General features: G+C 44.4%; 1 protein-coding gene across 1 annotated transcript in view; it reads right to left on the bottom strand.

The window, feature by feature from the left end:
- The window catches only part of LOC115111521 (rasGAP-activating-like protein 1), a 38,171-nt gene that overhangs the window by 5,253 nt on the left and 14,081 nt on the right, over nt 1–18,837 (bottom strand). Inside the window, exons 11-18 of the mRNA XM_029637654.2 lie at nt 16,516–16,580; nt 16,150–16,262; nt 11,650–11,842; nt 11,348–11,485; nt 10,716–10,854; nt 5,509–5,684; nt 2,533–2,670; nt 2,233–2,368 (exon numbers count right to left, since the gene is read on the bottom strand). Coding sequence (XP_029493514.2) covers nt 2,233–2,368; nt 2,533–2,670; nt 5,509–5,684; nt 10,716–10,854; nt 11,348–11,485; nt 11,650–11,842; nt 16,150–16,262; nt 16,516–16,580 — 1,098 coding nt within the window. The remainder of the gene's footprint in view (nt 1–2,232; nt 2,369–2,532; nt 2,671–5,508; nt 5,685–10,715; nt 10,855–11,347; nt 11,486–11,649; nt 11,843–16,149; nt 16,263–16,515; nt 16,581–18,837) is intronic.

Here is an 18,837-nt window from a genome sequence, read left to right as displayed (position 1 = left end):
GAGAATTGAACCTTGTGGCACCCCCATAGAGACTGCCAGAGGTCCGGACAACAGGCCCTCCGATTTGACACACTGAACTCTATCTGAGAAGTAGTTGATGAACCAGGCGAGGCAGTCATTTGAGAAACCAAGGCTATTGAGTCTGCCGATAAGAATGCGGTGATTGACAAGAGTCGAAAGCCTTGGCCAGGTCGATGAAAACGGCTGCACAGTACTGTCTTTTATCAATGCCGGTTATGATATCGTTTAGAACCTTGAGCGTGGCTGAGGTGCACCCATGACCAGCTCGGAAACCAGATTGGATAGTGGAGAAGGTACGGTGGGATTCTAAATGGTTGGTGATCTGTTTATTAACTTGGCATTCAAAGATTTTAGAAAGGCAGGGCAGGATGGATATTGGTCTATAACAGTTTGGTTCTAGAGTGTCACCCCCTTTGAAGATGGGGATTACCGCGGCATCTTTCCAATCTTTGGGGGATCTCAGACGATACGAAAAAGAGGTTGAACGGGCTAGTAATTGGGGTTGCAACAATTCCAGGGGATAATTTTAGAAAGAGAGGGTCCAGATTGTCTACGCTAGCTGATTTGTAGGGATCCAGATTTTGCAGCTCTTTCAGAGTATCAGCTGTCTGGATTTGGGTGAAGGAGAAGCGGGGGGGTTCTTGGGCAATTGCTGCAGGGGGTGCTGAGCTGTTGGCCGGGGTAGGGGTAGCCAGGTGGAAAGCATGGCCAGCCGTAGAAAAATGCTCAATGAAATGATTGATTATTGTAGATTTATCGGTGGTGACAGTGCATCCTATCGGTGGTGACAGGAGGTGCTCATATTCTCCATGGACTTTACAGTGTCCCAAAACTTTTGGGAATTAGTGCTACAGGATGCAAATTTCTGTTTGAAAAAGCTAGCCTTAGCTGACTGAGTATATTGGTTCCTGACTTCCCTGAAAAGTTGCATATCGCGGGGGCTATTCAATGCTAATGCAGAATGCCACAGGATGTTTTTGTGCTGGTCAAAGGCTGTCAAGTCTGAGGTGAACCAAGGGCTATATCTGTTCTTAGTTCTCCATTTTTTGAATGGGGCATGCTTATTTAAGATGGTGAGGAAAGCACTTTTAAAGAGCAACCAGGCATCCTCTACTGACGGGATGAGGTCATTATCCTTCCAGGATACCCGGGCCAGGTCGATTAGAAAGGCCTGCTTGCTGAAGTGTTTTAGGGAGCATTTGACAGTGATGAGGGGTAGTCGTTTGACCGCGGACCCATTACACATGCAGGCAATGAGGCAGTGATCGATGAGATCCTGGTTGAAGACAGCAGATTTGTATTTAGAGGGCAAGTTGGTCAGGATGATGTCTAAGAGGGTGCCCATGGTTATGGATTTAGGGTTGTACCTGGTAGGTTCCTTAATAATTTGTGTGAGATTGAGGGCATCTAGTTTAGATTGTAGGATGGCCGGGGTGTTAAGCATATCCCAGTTTAGGTCACCTAACAGTACGAACTCTGAAGATAGATCGGGGGCAATTAAATCACATATGGTGTCGAGGGCACAGCTGGGGGCTGAAGGGGGTCTATAACAAGCGGCAACGGTGAGAGACTTGTTTCTGGAAAGGTGGATTTTTAAAAGTAGAAGACAAAACTGTTTGGGCACAGACCTGGATAACATGACAGAACTCTGCAGGCTATCTCTGCAGTAGATTGCAACTCCGCCCCGCTTGCCAATTCTATCTTGTCGGAAGATATTATAGTTAGGGATGGAAATGTCATGATTTTTGGTGGCCTTCCTAAGCCAGGATTCAGACATGGCTAGGAAATCATGCATGAAACCAAGGCTTTTACGGTTACAGAAGTCAACAAATGAGAGCGCCTGGGGAATGGGAGTGGTGTTGGGGGCTGCAGGGCCTGGGTTAACCTCTACATCACCAGAGGAACAGAGGATGAGTAGGATAAGGGTACGGTAGAGACTATAAGAACTGGTCGTCTAGTGCGTTCAGAACAGAGAGTAAAAGTAGCAGATTTCTGGGCTCGGAAGAATAGATTCAAGGCATAATGTACAGACAAGGGTATGGTAATCTGTCTGTGAGATTCTAAGTCTCAGTGAGCAAATACATATGTGCTGGTGTTAATAGTGCACATAAATGTGAGATAAAAAGATAATTATGAAGTGTTAAGGAAGCACTAACATGTTAAGTGTGGTACTTCAACAAAGATTCCTACATAAGTCAATGTTTTAATTACTTGCGCGGTCAGCCTGTAGGCAGCAGGTCCACTTGCCACTTCGGTACGCCCCTGGGTGGAAGGAGGGCAGCATGCGCCTGTTGTAGATACTGGCCTTCCTGATGGCTGACAGCCACTGGTTCAACTCATTCACATTCTGCAGACACAGACAGACAGACACAACACTCAGGTCAGTCCCAGCGTATGCACCAACCACAGAGAACAGTGATGAAAAGAAAGCACCATAAAGTCAACCCAGTCAAGGGTCAGTAGTGCTGTGGTCAGTAATAGTGTGGTCAGTGACTGGAGGTCTGTCAATACCTTGCACTGGGTATAGATGGTGTGCATCTGTCCATCGTTGTCCTGGGTGACGACCTGCAACACATGCTGCTGTTGGAAGGCATTCTCATCCACTCTCTCCACAGCACACACACACTGGATGGGGATGGAGGAGCGCACCTGCAGGATGCACAGATAACACAGTATTAGTATGCACACTAGAGGTCGACCAATTAATCGGAATGGCCGATTAATTAGGGCCGATTTCAAGTTTTCAGAACAATTGGAAATAAGTATTTATGGAAGCCGATTTTGCAGATTAAAAAAATATACAGATTTTTTTACACCTTTATTTAACTAGGCAAGTCAGTTAAGAACACATTCTTATTTTCAATGACGGCCTAGGAATGGTGGGTTAACTGCCTTGTTCAGGGGCAGAATGACAGATTTTTACCCTGTGAGCTAAGGGATTCAATCTTGCAACCTTACGGTTAACTAGTCCAACGCTCTAACCACCTGCCTCACGAGGAGCCTGCCTGTTACGCGAATGCAGTAAGAAGCCAAGGTAAGTTGCTAGCTAGCATTAAACTTATCTTATAAAAAACAATCAATCATAATCACTAGTTATAACTACACATGGTTGATGATATTACTAGTTTATCTAGCGTGTCCTATGTTGCATATAATTGATGCGGTGCGCATTCGCGAAAAAGGACTGTCGTTGCTCCAACGTGTACCTAACCATAAACATCAATGCCTTTCTTAAAATCAATACACAGAAGTAAATATTTTTAAACCTGCATATTTAGCTAAAAGAAATCAAGGTTAGCAGGCAATATTGACCAGGTGAAATTGTGTCACTTCTCTTGCGTTCATTGCACGCAGAGTCAGGGTATATGCAACAGTTTGGGCCGCCTGGCTCTTTGCGAACTAATTTGCCAGAATTGTACGTAATTATGACATAACATTGAAGGTTGTGCAATGTAAACAGGAATATTTAGACTTATGGATGCCACCCGTTGGATAAAATACGTAACGGTTCCGTATTTCACTGAAAGAATAAACATCTGGTTTTCGAAATGATAGTTTCCGGATTCGACCATATTAATGACCTAAGGCTCGTATTTCTGTGTGTTATTATGTTATAATTAAGTCTATGATTTGATAGAGCAGTCTGACTGAGCGATGGTAGGCACCAGCAGGCCGGTAAGCATTCATTCAAACAGCACTTTTGTGCGTTTTGCCAGTAGCTCTTCGCAATGCTTCAAGCATTGCACTGTTTATGACTTCAAGCCTATCAACTCCCGAGATTAGGCTGGTGTAACCGATGTGAAATGGCTAGCTAGTTAGCGGGGAGCGCGCTAATAGCGTATCAAACGTCACTCGCTCTGAGACTTGGAGTAGTTGTTCCCCTGGCTCTGCATGGGTAACGCTGCTTCGAGGGTGGCTGTTGTCAATGTGTTCCTGGTTCGAGCCCAGGTAGCGGCAAGGAGAGGGATGGAAGCTATACTGTTACACTGGCAATACTTAAGTTCCTATAAGAACATCCAATAGTCAAAGGTATATGAAATACAAATCGTATAGAGAGAAATGGTCCTATAATTCCTATAATAACTACAACCTAAAACTTCTTACCTGGGAATATTGAAGACTCATGTTAAAAGGAACCACCAGCTTTCATATGTTCTCATGTTCTGAGCAAGGAACTTAAACGTTAGCTTTCTTACATGGCAACAAATTGCACTTTTACTTCCTTCTCTAACACTTTGTTTTTGCATTATTTAAACCAAATTGAACATGTTTCATTATTTATTTGAGGCTAAATTGATTTTATTTAAGTATTATATTAAGTTATAAGTCTTCATTCAGTATTGTTGTAATTGTCATTATTACAACAACAAAAATAAAAAATTGGCTGATTAATCGGTATCGTCTTTTTTGGTCCTCCAATAATCGGTGTCGAAAAATCATAATCGGTCGAACTCTAAAGCAGACAGCTCCATGTTGCACTCCTGTATTACTCTTTGTAGGCAATTTTCTGATGCAGGCAAATACACATCAAAGGAATCATTCAGTTATCAGCTATTCCTCAGGGGAGTTTAGGCCCGGCTTCAAGTGCCACCCTTATGGGTACAGTAGATAGAGTATGTCTGCTTTCATCCTTCCCCTACTTTTTATTGAGCATTAAGCAATTCAAGACCATTTCGCAAAGAAAAAGGACTGAAGAGAAGAGTGGTGAGTGGTGGAGAGAGTGAGTGGTGGAGAGGTGGAGAAGAAAGTGGGAGAGAGCAGGGCAGGAGAAAAATGTCAGAAAGGCTGCTTTAATGTACAGGTATAAATCAGCCGCTTCCACGGGAAGCCTGCCTCACTCAGGCGAGAGCACCGTGGGAGGGGATATGGTCCACAGTTGGATTTGCAATGTTAGTATGAATATCCACAGCCTTCAATGAACCTAGCATTTATTCCAGCCACACAAAGGAAGAAGTCCGCTCAAAGAGAACCCTCTTTCACTGGCCTATTCTCCACATCTCTCTTCCTCTGACCCCCCCTATTTCTATCCCTCTCTTTCGTGCCCCCCCCCCCCCCTCTCTCTCGTTCTCTTTCTCGCTCGCTCTCTGCCCCTCTCTCTTCCTTCCCCTTCTACCCCCTATCATTCTCTCTCCCTAATCCCCACTCCTGTCCTGGACTGGCTAGGCAAATGAGAGAAGCTCATAATCAAAAGACTGGGCATCACATGATAATAACCTCCCTACTAATGATGTTCTCATACAGAGAGAAACACAAATAAGGCAGACGGGTGATTCAAATGTTTTTTTTTTACGAGGCAGGATGACGATCAAACACCCTTTGAAGGGTACAGGAGCCAATTCATCACCAGAGGAAATGGTGTTACCTTGTTATAATGAGTTACTTTCAGAGGACTTCATGTTTTCTTGTTTGTCTTTATCTGATGTAAAAGAATGGAGGAATTGCCAATAGAGCTGGTTATGGGTAGGATTGTGTATGTATGGGTCAGACCTGCCAGGGATCCGGGGTCTTGGCGTAGGACAGTGTCTCACTGCTCAGCCAGAAGTATCGCTTCTTGAAGGAAAAGCGGGACAGGAGCTGGGGGCTTTCGGCCTTGTGCTTCTGGAGATAGCCCTGCTTCACTGTCACTGAGGGCAGGAACACAGCCCTCTGGGGCACCTCTGACACTGCAGACAGACAGAGGGAGCAAGAGAAAAGAGAGGGGAAGGAGAGGGAGAAAAAGATGGAACAGGAACAGTGATGGAGGGGAAGGGAGTGAGAGAAAGATGGAACAGGAACAGTGATGGAGGGGAAGGGAGTGAGAGAAAGATGGAACAGGAACAGTGATGGAGGGGAAGGGAGTGAGAGAAAGATGGAACAGGAACAGTGATGGAGGGGAAGGGAGTGAGAGAAAGATGGAACAGGAACAGTGATGGAGGGGAAGGGAGTGAGAGAAAGATGGAACAGGAACAGTGATGGAGGGGAAGGGAGTGAGAGAAAGGAAGAGAGAAATGTGATAGGTGAAAAGGGGAGCACAGAAACAGAAGTTCTATGTTTTATCGATATGTCCACAAGGTAGAGCTGTAGCAGTACAGTTATGGTTAATTGATAGAGGAAAATATAGTTTAGATGATCAATTATGTATTCGTTAATGATTAGAAACCATTTATTCTAATACTATTATGTTATGATATGAAAAGTAAAGGTTATTGGTTAAGCTGTTACTGAAAATGTAAGCAGAACTAATTTGATTGTCTGTGCCTCTTGGGAAGGTCAAGGGGGAGAAAAAGCTTTTCAGACAAGATAAGAATGTTTGGGTTTTGTTCCATTGGTGAGAGAAAAGTATATCTTCTAGACAGGTTGTAATGTCTGGTTTATGAGGGGAGTAGAAAGCATCTCCGGACCTAAACAAAAAAACAATGGGGCTATCGTGGGAAACTGATGATGTCATTTTGAGTTTATAACCTGTGGAAATCTGTGTATGGAGTTAGTACTCTCTGGAATTAAACGCTCTTTAACCTGGCTTTTAAGACTGGTCTCGATCTACTTCATGCATAATTAATGAACTTACAACTCATTAAATGAATTAGAAATGAGTGCTAATTGGTTTTGGCAATTAAAACATTAAAGGAATTAAGAATTCCTCTATCATTAATGTGTACATATTGTTGAATTACATTACAGCACGATGCATTATCTCATTGTACATCATTGTTTGTGTCATCTTGCCTCCCTTGTCACCCTTGTGTTCAGCACACCCGTGTTCATTTTGTCAAAGATAGTGATAAAAATACTTGGACTATTTAGGTGCAGGAGCTCCACAATACTATTGAGCTATTATTATATTAGGTGAAACAGGAGCTTGAGCAGTAGAACATTTGAGGTGCAGGTGCCAGATCCCCCCCTTGTGTGAACACGTACACACTCAATTCTTCATTGCTGCGACTTGCTTGCTAGTTGAGATTTCTGCTCTTCACTCCGTTGTCAGTTTAGCCTACATTTCACTGATCTTAGTAGCACATAGCATTTTTTTATTTGTGTCCTTCAAGGCAGCCATCAATGATCACGTTAGTCTGCATTTCATTATTAATTTCGGTTGCCTATCCTGACGTGAAGTTGGTTCTATAGAAAGTATTTGACTCTGATGTGTGCCACAGAAAGTATTTGACTCTGATGTGTGCCACAGAAAGTATTTGACTCTGATGTGTGCCACAGAAAGTATTTGACTCTGATGTGTGCCACAGAAAGTATTTGACTCTGATGTGTGCCACAGAAAGTATTTGACTCTGATGTGTGCCACAGAAAGTATTTGACTCTGATGTGTGCCACAGAAAGTATTCGACTCATGTCACAAAGTTAATTAAGGAAATTAGAAGGGGGAGGGTTCGGCAAGGCCATTTTCTTGCATGATGAAATGTAGGCAAGCAATAAACATTTCAGAACTACAAGTTGAATAAGACATAACTATACAAGTTGAATAAACTATAACTATTTTTTTTCTTCAGTTGACTAAAATGAGACGAGACAAAAATATCTCTGTGACTAAAATCTGACTCCTAAGTGGACTGGACAATAATCTTTGGAGAAATTGAGAGCTTTTCAGTGATAAGCACAATGAATATTAGCAGCACAGATGCGCCGTGCAGTTCTGTTCAACAATGGGAGGACGCGCCACACTCCGTCCGCACACATCAGCTGTTTGGAGCAAGCGATGTGTGGGAAGACAGGCAGACAGGCTCTGCTCCTGCTCCGATTATACACATCGCGCAGGCGACTCTCTTGCTTCCCTATAGATAACTAGTCACCACCAGCCTTTTAGTCAGCTACCCGTTGCCTGGTTGGGAAAAGCTGCTTCATGTGAGAGTTAAACATATGCTTGGCCTATCATGAGGGTGTCTGTGTGTGTTAGAAGTAACATTAGCGGAAAGGCTATGGCTAACCTTGGGTATAGGCAGTTATCATGAGTTGTGGGGGACACATATAGAACATGGTGTAGCAATGGTTAGAACTCAAACTTAGCAATAATAGGAACCAGATGTGTGATAACGGTATCTAGGGTACGAGCACATAGATATTCTACACAGCAACAGTTACATCTATCAACTGAGCGTCAAGAGGCTGGGACCAGCCTGTGCGCCAACGATAGGCTGAGTAAGTTTAAACCACACTTGGTCTCTACTCTGACAGGCCAGCTCGGAAGCAGGAACTACTTCTGTCAGAGTATTAAAGAAGATACCGTTAGGGTGTTGGCCAGTTCTCTGTTTGCCCTGCGAGGTGTGACAGAGAGCCTGTATATACGAAATCCGCATTTACCATTTATTGCTTGAGTTAAATAAATACTTGAAGGAAAATTGATGACTCTGAATGACACTTTATCCCGATACTGTCACGAGTCTGACCGAGGGTGGCTTCCCTTCTCGGTCGGGTGGCGCTCGGCGGTCGTCGTCACCGGCCTATTAGCTGCCACTGATTGTCTTTCCTCCCCCTCCTTGTATGTTTATTGGTAGCACCTGTTTGTGTTGATTAGTTGGGCTTCTTTAGACAGCCGGCCCGCCTGGTTGTTGTGCGGGATTAATCATTGTAACCTTCGGCTCTGTAGTAGAGGAACGTGTTAGTTCCTGGTCGTGAATTTTCATTTGTACATTTTTCATTCCCCGTGTTTGGGGCCGTTATTATTGTGAGACACCCTGTGGTGCGTTGGTGCATTAAAGAGCACAGCATTGCACTCTCTGTCTCCTGCGTCTGACTCCACACCCACGACACCCGGAGCATTACAGATACCAGATTAGATTGACGCAACCCTTTACAGAGTTTAATAGTAAAACAACAGTCTATGTTTTTCTATCCCTTGAAGCTCAACCCTCCCACTTTCCCCACTGCATTTCATAGCCAGGTTCTGTAACCAACGTAGCAAAGTCTCCCTCTTTTCCTCCGAGAAAACGGCTTGATTCTTGCCCTTACCATTCAAACGATATGACCCATAATATCAACGCTATGATTTTTTCTTTCTATGGTGCATTGGAGAGACGTATTTTACATCCATTAAGCACATCGCAGAGCGTTCTAAATGAGGCTACTTCCGGACTGTTAATAATTTGTTTAGGCTACACATTGTTCAGTCATGTCACCTCATTAGCTAGCTATAGCCAACCTGGGACACGTTCAGCAGGACTCAACCTTTTGGAACGTTCAGATATCGTATCTCTATGTAGAACAAACATGCCTCTAATATGTTGAATATGGAATAACTCTATTCATGGGTTCTATCTGGCCCTGTAACATTACTAGTAGCCTATATGCAAACATTTGGAGGCACAGAAAGAAAAGGGATAGCAAACAATTGATTGACTAGCACTGGGACTTGGACTTAGGGATTTAGGGACTTCGGGAGCACAGGCGTCTTGAGACTTGATTCGGACTTGAGGTTCAGTGACTACTACATCACTGGGCAAAACAGTCATTAGCTCCCATTTTACTTTTGGACACCAATGTGGCTGCAGTGTCTGTGGAACCTTGATAACAATGGCAATGACGTGACTGAATGACGGAGTTGCAATCCATCCTGACGGAGGTGCAACCCTTCGGCAATACTTTGCGGAACCATCTGGTGATTGTGCAACTCTTTTTCTGCGCTTGCTTGTGTCTGTTTGTTTTGTATGTAATGTGCAATATCTATTTACTATGAATTATTTCATACAGTATTTCTGCTGTTGGGAAGAGAATAGGAAGTTATGCAGAAATAATATGTTGGTAGGACAAGGCTATGTATGTTTTTGCCGCTATAGGTTGAGGCAATACAAATGTGTTGTGACTAAAATTAAAGGGCATTTTGTTGAATAAAATGGTCCACTATTTTAGTCATTTTATCAATAACTAGACTAAATCATTATTCAAATGACAAAAATGTGACTTAATGATATTTTAGTCAAAATGACTAAGACTAGAGTAAATCTAAAACAGAGTGCCAAAATGAACACGGGCACACCCTCAGACAGATGGAACGATACAAATCCACTCCTGCATAACACATTCACATCAAGTGTATTAAATGTCAAAGTGGCCTTTGAGGGACAGCCCAGTGGCTGAGATGACATGGAGATTGGAATATGATATTCCAGAGGGATAAGATGGATCACAACAACAGACTGGCTGACAAGCGATGATGAGAAAAGGGCATAGGTGTGCTATGTATACAGTGTGGTGTGTAGGGGTGGCGAGGGCTCCACAGTTCAACGTGCAGCCCACCGCACTCCATTTTAGTCCCAGTATCAGCTCCCAGCTGCCTATGAATATTTCACCACTGGGTTTATTGTATCTATTGATACCAGCAATAACTGGCTAGCCTGCCAGGATAGGAGCCCAGCCAAGCTCTGCCCCCCCCCCCCCTGCTTGCTCTTCAGCAGGCTACTGATACATTACTACTAGGGCCTAGAGTTTCCCCCTGGTAAGGTGACATGGTGAGGAAAAACTCCAGGTCTTATGGGGACGCAGGTAGTCTAGTGGTTGGAGCATTGGGCCAGTAACCGAAATGTTGATAGATCGAATCCCCGAGCTGACAAGGTAAACATCTCTCATTCTGCCCCTGAACAAGGCAGTTAACCCACTGTTCCTAGGCTGTCATTGTAAATAAGAATTTGTTCTTAACTGACTTGCCTAGTTAAATAAAGGCTAAAAAAAATGCATTACTGAATAAACAGTGTCCTGCTGGTGCTTCTTACCGCTATCAATGTCGATGAGCTTGTCCAGGAAGTCTTTAACAGAGGCCACGCTATAAAGGATGATGGGATGCAAGGGCTCCATCCACAGCTCCTTACCGTGGCCCAGCTGCAAACCCAGGTTCCCCACACTCTGCACTGCCTGGCACATAGAGAAACACAGCCATGTTCACCCACCACTCTCTACTGTAACCATAACTTACCATCTGTGTCAAATGGGCAGGGAGTGCCGTTATCAATTCTGATATTAAATGAGCAGCACAGTATCATCAGGATGTGCTTATGGTTCCTGTAACAGACTACTACACCCCTCTCTCTCCCTATGTGTCTCTGAGTAACATCAAACATCCCCATGAGCAGGCTTGCTGTGAGGCCCTCTTTGTCCTGCCCACACCTGGCATGGGAACCTCTCTGAAGGACCCCTCTCTGAAGCTCTGCTTTGAACCCAAGCCTGGCCACACACAGATGTAAAAATAGACCATTCTCTGTAGAGGACCCATAGCAACAGGACTTCAGCACCACGGACAGCAACTCTATTCTCCACAGCTGTTTCACTCTGCGGGACTGTGTGGCACTGTTGTAGGATAAAAACTGTTTGTGCATGTGTGTGCGTATGCGTGTGTGTGTGTCCGTACCTTGGCCAGTAGTAACAGTGTCCTGCTGGTGCGTGTATCTGCATGCTGGTCCCTCAGGTGAAAGAGCTTGGGTGTGAGGATAGCAGGGGCAAGGAAACGCAGGAAGAAAAACCCACTGATGGCCAGATACTTCACATCCTAAGGGGAGAGGGCCAGGAGGGAAAGTGTGCAACAGAGATGAATAAAATAAATGCACTGACAACATCCCCGTGTCTATTCACTATCCAGCAATGAAAACACGTCTTCATCTAGGTGACCTTTGTAGCTGAATTTGACCCTTGACCTCTGGGTTTGAAACAGACCTCATTCTCTGGCTCAGGGAACTGCTCCTCCACCCTCTTGTGCAGCTGTTTGAAGGCCACCCTCATGACAGGTGGACACTGGGTAACTGACCCAATGATGGACTCCACGATGTTAGACAGATAGCCCTGCAGCATCTCCACACTGCTCTCCCTCACCTCAGCCTCAGACACCGCACCTTTAAATGAGATACGCCTCCAGAGAGAGAGGGGTCAGTGTTACATTGAAATGAAATGTATACTGACAATTCAAAAGAGCTCTGAAACACAAAGGCCTGCGGGAACCATACTGTGAACTTTGCTTTGTACAGACAGCATTGTCACTAATTATGAAGTCTGTGCACTGGCCAAATCAATACATCAACATCTATCAAATCAAATAACATGTTATTGATCACATACACATGGTTAGCAGATGTTATTGCGAGTGTAGCGAAATGCTTGTGCTTCTAGATCCGACAGTGCAGCAGTAACTAACAGGTAGTATCTAATAATTCCACAACAAAACCTAAAACACACAATCTTGTAAAGGAATGGGATAAGAATATATAAGTATAAAATATATGGATGAGCAGTGACAGAGCAGCTAAGATGCAATAGATAGTAAGAATAGATAGTGAAGGATACAGTATACAGTATATACATATGAGATGAGTAATGTGAGATATGTAAACATTCTTAAAGTGGCATTATTAAAGTGACTAGTGTTCCATTTTTTTAAGTGGCCAATGATATCAGCCTGTATGAAGGCAGCCGCCTCTCTGTGCTAGTGGTGGCTGTTTAACAATCTGATCTCTCTGTCCCAGCTTTGATGCACCTGTACTGACCTCGCCTTCTGGATGGAATCTGGGTGAACAGGCAGTGGCTCGGATGGTTATTGTCCTTGATTATATTTTTTGCCTTCCTGTGACATCGGGTGTTGTAGGTGTCCTGGAGGGCAGGTAATTTTCCCCCGGTGATGCGTTGTGCAGACCGCACCACACTCTGGAGAGCCCTGCGGTTGTGGGCGGTGCAGTTGCTGTACCAGGCGGTGATACAGCCCGACAGGATGCTCTCAATTGTGCACCTGCAAACGTTAGTGAGGGTTTTCGGTGACAAGCCACATTTTTTCAGCCTCCTGAAGTTGCGCATTCTTCGCAAAACACTGTCTGTGTGCGTTGACCATTTCAGTTTGTCGGTGATATGTACATCGAGGAACTTAAAACTTTCCACCTTCTCCACTGCTGTCCCATCAATGTGGCTAGGGGAGTGCTACCTTTGATGTTTCCTGAAGTCCACGATCATCTCTTTTGTATTGCTGACATTGAGTGAGAGGTTACACCACACTCCGTGGGCCCTCACCTCCTCCCTGTTGGCTGTCTCATCGTTGTTGGTAATCAAGCCTACCACTGTTGTGTCGTCTGCAAACTTGATGATTGAGTTGGAGGCGTGCATGGCCACGCAGTCGTGAGTGAACAGGGAATACAGGAGGGGGCTGAGAACGCACCCTTGTGGGGCCCCAGTGTTGAGGATCAGCGGAGTGGAGATGTTGTTTCCTACTTTCACCACCTGGGGGGCGGCTCGTCAGGAAGTCCAGGACCCAGTTGCACAGGGCTGGGTCGAGACCCAGGGTCTCAAGCTTAATGATGAGTTTGGAGGGTACTATAGTGTTGAATGCTGAGCTGTAGTCAATGAACAGCATTCTTACATAGGTATTCCTCTTGTCCAGATGGGATAGGGCAATGTGCAGTGTGATGGTGATTGCATCGTCTGTGGACCTATTGGGGGCGGTAAGCAAATTGGACTCTAGGGTGACAGGTAGGGTGAAGTCTAGGGTGACAGTCTAGGGTGACAGGTAGGGTGGAGTTGATATGATCCTTGACTAGTCTCTCAAATCACTTCAAGATGACAGAAGTGAGTGCTACGGGGCGACAGTAATTTATTTAAGTTACCTTAGCTTTCTTGGGAACAGGAGCAATGGTGGCCATCGTTAAGCATGTGGGGACAGCAGACTGGGATAGGAATGGATTGAACATGTCCGTAAACACACCAGCCAGCTGGTCTGCGCATGCTCTGAGAACGCGGCTAGGGATGCCATCTGGGCCAGCAGCCTTGCAAGGGTTAACACATTTAAACGTTTTACTCACGTTGGACACGGAGGAGAGCCCACAGTATTTGGTAGCGGGCCGCATTGGTGGCACTGTATTGTCCTCAAAGCGCTCAAAGAAGTTGTTTACTTTGTCTGGAAGCAAGACGTCGATGTCCACGACGGGGCTGGTTTTCTTTTTGTAATCTGTGATTGTCTGTAGACCCTGCCATGTACGTCTCGTGTTTGAGCCGTTGAATTGCGACTTCACTTTGTCTCTATACTGACACTTTGCTTGTTTGATTGCCTTATGGAGGGAATAACTACACTGTTTGTATTGGGTCATATTTCCAGTCGCCTTGCCATGATTAAATGCGGTGGTACCTGCTTTCAGTTTTGCACAAATTCTGCCATCAATCCATGGTTTCTGATTAGGGAAGGCTAGGGAAGTTTCTGGTTAGGGAAAGTACAACATCTCCTATACACTTCCTTATAAACTTGCTCACCGAGTCAGAGTATACGTCAATGTTATTTTCTGAGGCTACCCGGAACATATCCCAGTCCACGTAATCGAAACAATCTTGAACGTGGAATCTGATTAGTCAGACCAGCGTTGGAGAGACCTAAGCACGGGCGCTTCCTGTTTTGTTTCTGCCTATAGGAGGGGAGCAACAAGATGGAGTCACAGTCAGATTTGCCAAAAGGAGGGGCGGGGGAGGGCCTTGTTTGCATCGTGGAAGTTAGAGTAGCTAGGGTCGAGCGTGTTACTCGCTCGTGTAATGCAATCGATATGCTGATAGAATTTAGGTATCCTTGTTCTCAAATTAGCTTTGTTAAAATCCCCAGCTACAATAAATGCAGCATCGGGATATATGGTTTCAAGTTTGCATAAAGTCCAGTGAAGTTCCTTGATGGCCGTCTTGGTATCCAATTGCAGGGGGATATACACGGCTGTGACGATAACCGAGGAGAGTTCTCTTGGGAGATAATACTGTCAGCATTTGATTGTGAGGGATTCTACGTCAGGTGAACAAAAGGACTTGAGTTCTTGTATGTTGTTACAATTACACCATGAGTCGTTAATCATGAAACATACACCCCGCCCTTCTTCTTACCGGAGAGATGTTTGTTCCTGTCAGCACGTTGCACTGAAAATCCCGTTGGCTGTACAGACTCCGACAGCATGTCCCCAGCTAGCCATATCTCCGTGAAACAGAGTATGTTCCAATCCCGGATATGTCTTTGGAAAGCAATTCTTGCTCTGATTTCGTAGATTTGGTTAACTAGGGACTGGACATCAGCGAGTAATATACTCGGAAGCGGTGGGTGGTGTGCTCGCATCCGAAGCCTCACTAAAAGACCGCTCTGGCACCCTCTCCTCCGTTTTGGGTCAGCCTCTGGAATCAGTTCAAATGCCCTGGGAGGTGCAGACAAAGGATCCGCTTTGGGAAAGTCGTATTCCTGGTCGTAGTGTTGTTTGTGCTGGTAAGTTGACGTCTCTGTCACGCCCTGACCATAGAGAGCCTTTTTATTCTCTATTTTGGTTAGGTCCGAATGTGACTAGGGTGGGTAATCTAGGTTGTTTTATTTCTATGTTGGCCTGGTATGGTTCCCAATCAGAGGCAGCTGTTTAGCGTTGTCTCTGATTGGGGATCATATTTAGGCAGCCATTTTCCCACTGGGTTTTTGTGGGATCTTGTTTTGAGTTAGTGCATGTAGCACCTCTGATGTTACAGTTCGTTGTTTGTTTCTTTTTTTGTTTGGAAGTTTCGCTGGAATAAATATGTGGAACTTTAATCACGCTGCGCCTTGGTCCATCTCTCCACACAACCGTGACAGTGTCTCTGATATCCAATCGTTCTTCACAACTGTATGTAATAACACTTAAGGTTTTCTGGGCTAATAATGTAAGTAAATGTAAATAACACATACAAAAAAATACTTCACAGTTTCCTAAGGACTAGAAGCGAACCTGCCATCTCTATCGGCGCCATCTTGTCAATCAGGCGCCATCTTATACATTTCATGTCTCAATAGATCCCTCAGTGTTATTACGTCTGTGGAAACTTGAGCACTAATGTGGTACAGTAGATAGCAGGTTAAGCCTAAGGAGATGTAGGATCAGTCTGTGTAAATGATCAGGTCTGGTCTGGGCAGATATAGGGATGATATATACTGGATATGGGTGGGTGTCAGAGATAGGCATCTCAGGGGGTTCTCTCTGGTTGCCAGGCAACAAACTTCCCCCATTTTTATATTCCTTTTTCATGTCTTGATGTTGTCGTCTCCAGTCACACTGTGGAGGAGGTGGGGATTATGCTATGATGCAAGTCTCATATACTGTAGATGTTATGGGTTGTTATCCAGGAAACTAGTGTATCTCTGAGGGTGTAAACAATCATCACACCTGTATTTTAACACCAGTATTTTCTGTTTACCTGGTTCTGTTCAGGTCAATTTTACACGGGTCCAACTCAATGTACTTCTTCTCCTCAAAGATGCGGTTAATGATGGGCTTCAGGACCTCATGAAGGTACAGCATCCCCACAGCCTGCCAGTGCACAATACCTCACATTTAGAAAACATCCATTCAAAGCTATTTTATATATATCCAGTCAGTTTACACAGCTAATGCCAGTTATTCAGAACAACAATAGTTCTTAGATGTAAGTCATTCCCATGTCTTTAGGACTAGGCTATAGTGCTTTACTGTGAGACCGGGAAGAGCAAAGTGAGAATCCAGCTAACACATTGGATTGACAGAGGGAGCATGCCCAGCCAATATGATTAGAATTCCTACTCACCTTCATGAACTGTTCCATGGCCTTAGAAGCTAGAGAGTTGGACCGGAACAGGGTGTTTGGATCCACTGTCAGAGAGATACATTAAAGAGTAGAGGAATGTAGGCTATACATTTCAGGGACATATTTCTAAACCACTGTGTATGGGGCCAAGAGGAGTAATAAACCAAATACTGATCTTGGTCAACTAGGGCTACTTCAATACTAGCATTAATCTAATTTCAAAGAGGACTTTCATTGACCCCATTTGCAACCGAAGTTACCTTTATCCTTGGAGGGAGGAACATTGATGTAGTCATAGTGATATGACCTATTGCCGGGCAAAATGTTTTATACTGAACAAAAATATGAACGCAATGTAAAGATCCCAGAAAATTTCCATAAGCACAAAAAGCTTATTTCTCTCAAATGTTGTGCACACATTTGTTTACAGCCCTGTTAGTGAGCATTTCTCCTTTGTTTTGAGGGAGCATGCAATTGGCATGCTGACTGCAGGAATGTCCAGCAGAGTTGTTGCCAGATAATTGATTGTTAATTTCTCTACCATGATGCCTTCAACATCATTTTAGAGAATTTGGAAGTACGTCCAACCGACCTCACAACGCAGATCACATGTAACCACGTCAGCCCAGGACCTCCACATCCGGCTTCTTCACCTGCGGGATTGTCTGAGACCATTCACCTGGACTGCTGATGAAAGTGTGGTATGCACAACCAAATAATTTCTGCACAAACTGTCAGCTCATCTGCATGCTCGTTGTCCTCACCAGGATCTTGACCTGACTGCAGTTTGGCGTCGTACCTGACTTCAGTGGGGAAATGCTCACCTTCGATAGCCACTGGCACACAGGAGAAGTGTGCTCTTCACGGATTAATCCTGGTTTCAACTGTACTGGGCAGATGGCAGACAGCATAGCATATATGGCGTTGGGTAGTTTGCTGATGTCAACGTTGTGAACAGAGCGCCCCATGATGGCGGTAGGGGTATGGTATCGGCAGGCATAAGCTACGAACAATGAACATAATTGCATTTTATCGATGGCAATTTGAATAGACAGAGATACCAAATCCTGAGCCCCATTGTCGTGCCATTCATCCGCCACCATCACCTCATGTTTCAGCATAGTAATGCACATCCCCCATGTCGCAAGGATCTGTACACAATTCCTGGAAGCTGAATATGTCCCAGTTCTTCCATAGTCTGCATACTCACCAGACATGTCACCCATTGAGCATGTTTGGGATGCTCTGGATCAATGTGTACGACAGTGTGTTCCAGTTCCCGCCAATATCCAGCTACTTCACACAGCCATTGTAGAGGAGTGGGACAGCATTCCACAGGCCACAATCAACAGCATGATCAACTCTATGCAAAGGAGATGTGTCGTGCTGCATGAGGCAAATTATGGTCACACCAGATACTGACTGGTTTTCTGATCCATGCCCCTACCATTTTAAGCTATCTGTGACCAACAGATGAATATCTGTATTCCCTGTCATGTGAAATCCATTGATTAGGGCCTAATGAATTTATTTAAATTGACTGATATTCTTACATGAACTGTAACAATTGTAAAATCTTTGAAATTGTTTCATATTGTGTAAATATTTTTGATCAGTGTAGTTGTAGGCCAGAAGCTCATTTGTGAGAAGAGAAGAGCTGCCTGCTCTTTTATGATATTATTAAAAAGGATGTTAAAAGTTTGTTCCACCACACCAATTCTTCAGCATAAATGAATTTCTCGGTTTTTTTCATACATTTTTTTCTCTCACATTTTTCTACTCCCCAATATCTATTTTGATCTTATGATCAACGAGCTCCATTTTTAGATCGTGTGGAGTTGCTATGGAAACTTTGCTTGTTATCACAAGCCACGCTAACAGAAAGTGAAAAAATAAGAAGAGCACAACTAAACTCCTTATGACTTAGCCTGGGGACCCGAGTGGAGACAGGAACATAATTAATGAACACCCAGAATTTGTCAAACAACTGTAAGGATGAATAATTGCTGGAGGTCTGATTAATATAATGCTGCACCGCCCGCCCACACAGACAGACTGACCGTGGCTACTGCTGCGATTAGAGAGAGAGCGTCAAATCAGAGTTAAATACCAGCATTGCTTAGAGCCTCTGCAGGATACGCAGGAACAAGAGCAGGTGATCAACTGGGCTCTTTTTGAATCTGCCTAGCACATATACACTCAAAGTTCCTTCCAACACTGTCCACTACCTTAACCTACACACTGTCTGGTTGTTCACAGCCACAAGCTCCTTCCAACACTGTCCACTACCTTAACCTACACACTGTCTGGTTGTTCACAGCC

This window comes from Oncorhynchus nerka, linkage group LG27 (assembly GCF_034236695.1).
Source record: "Oncorhynchus nerka isolate Pitt River linkage group LG27, Oner_Uvic_2.0, whole genome shotgun sequence".
Classification (NCBI taxonomy): domain Eukaryota; kingdom Metazoa; phylum Chordata; class Actinopteri; order Salmoniformes; family Salmonidae; genus Oncorhynchus; species Oncorhynchus nerka.
The sequence above is the reverse complement of the archived record's forward strand: the minus strand, read 5'-3'. Positions and strand labels throughout refer to the sequence as shown.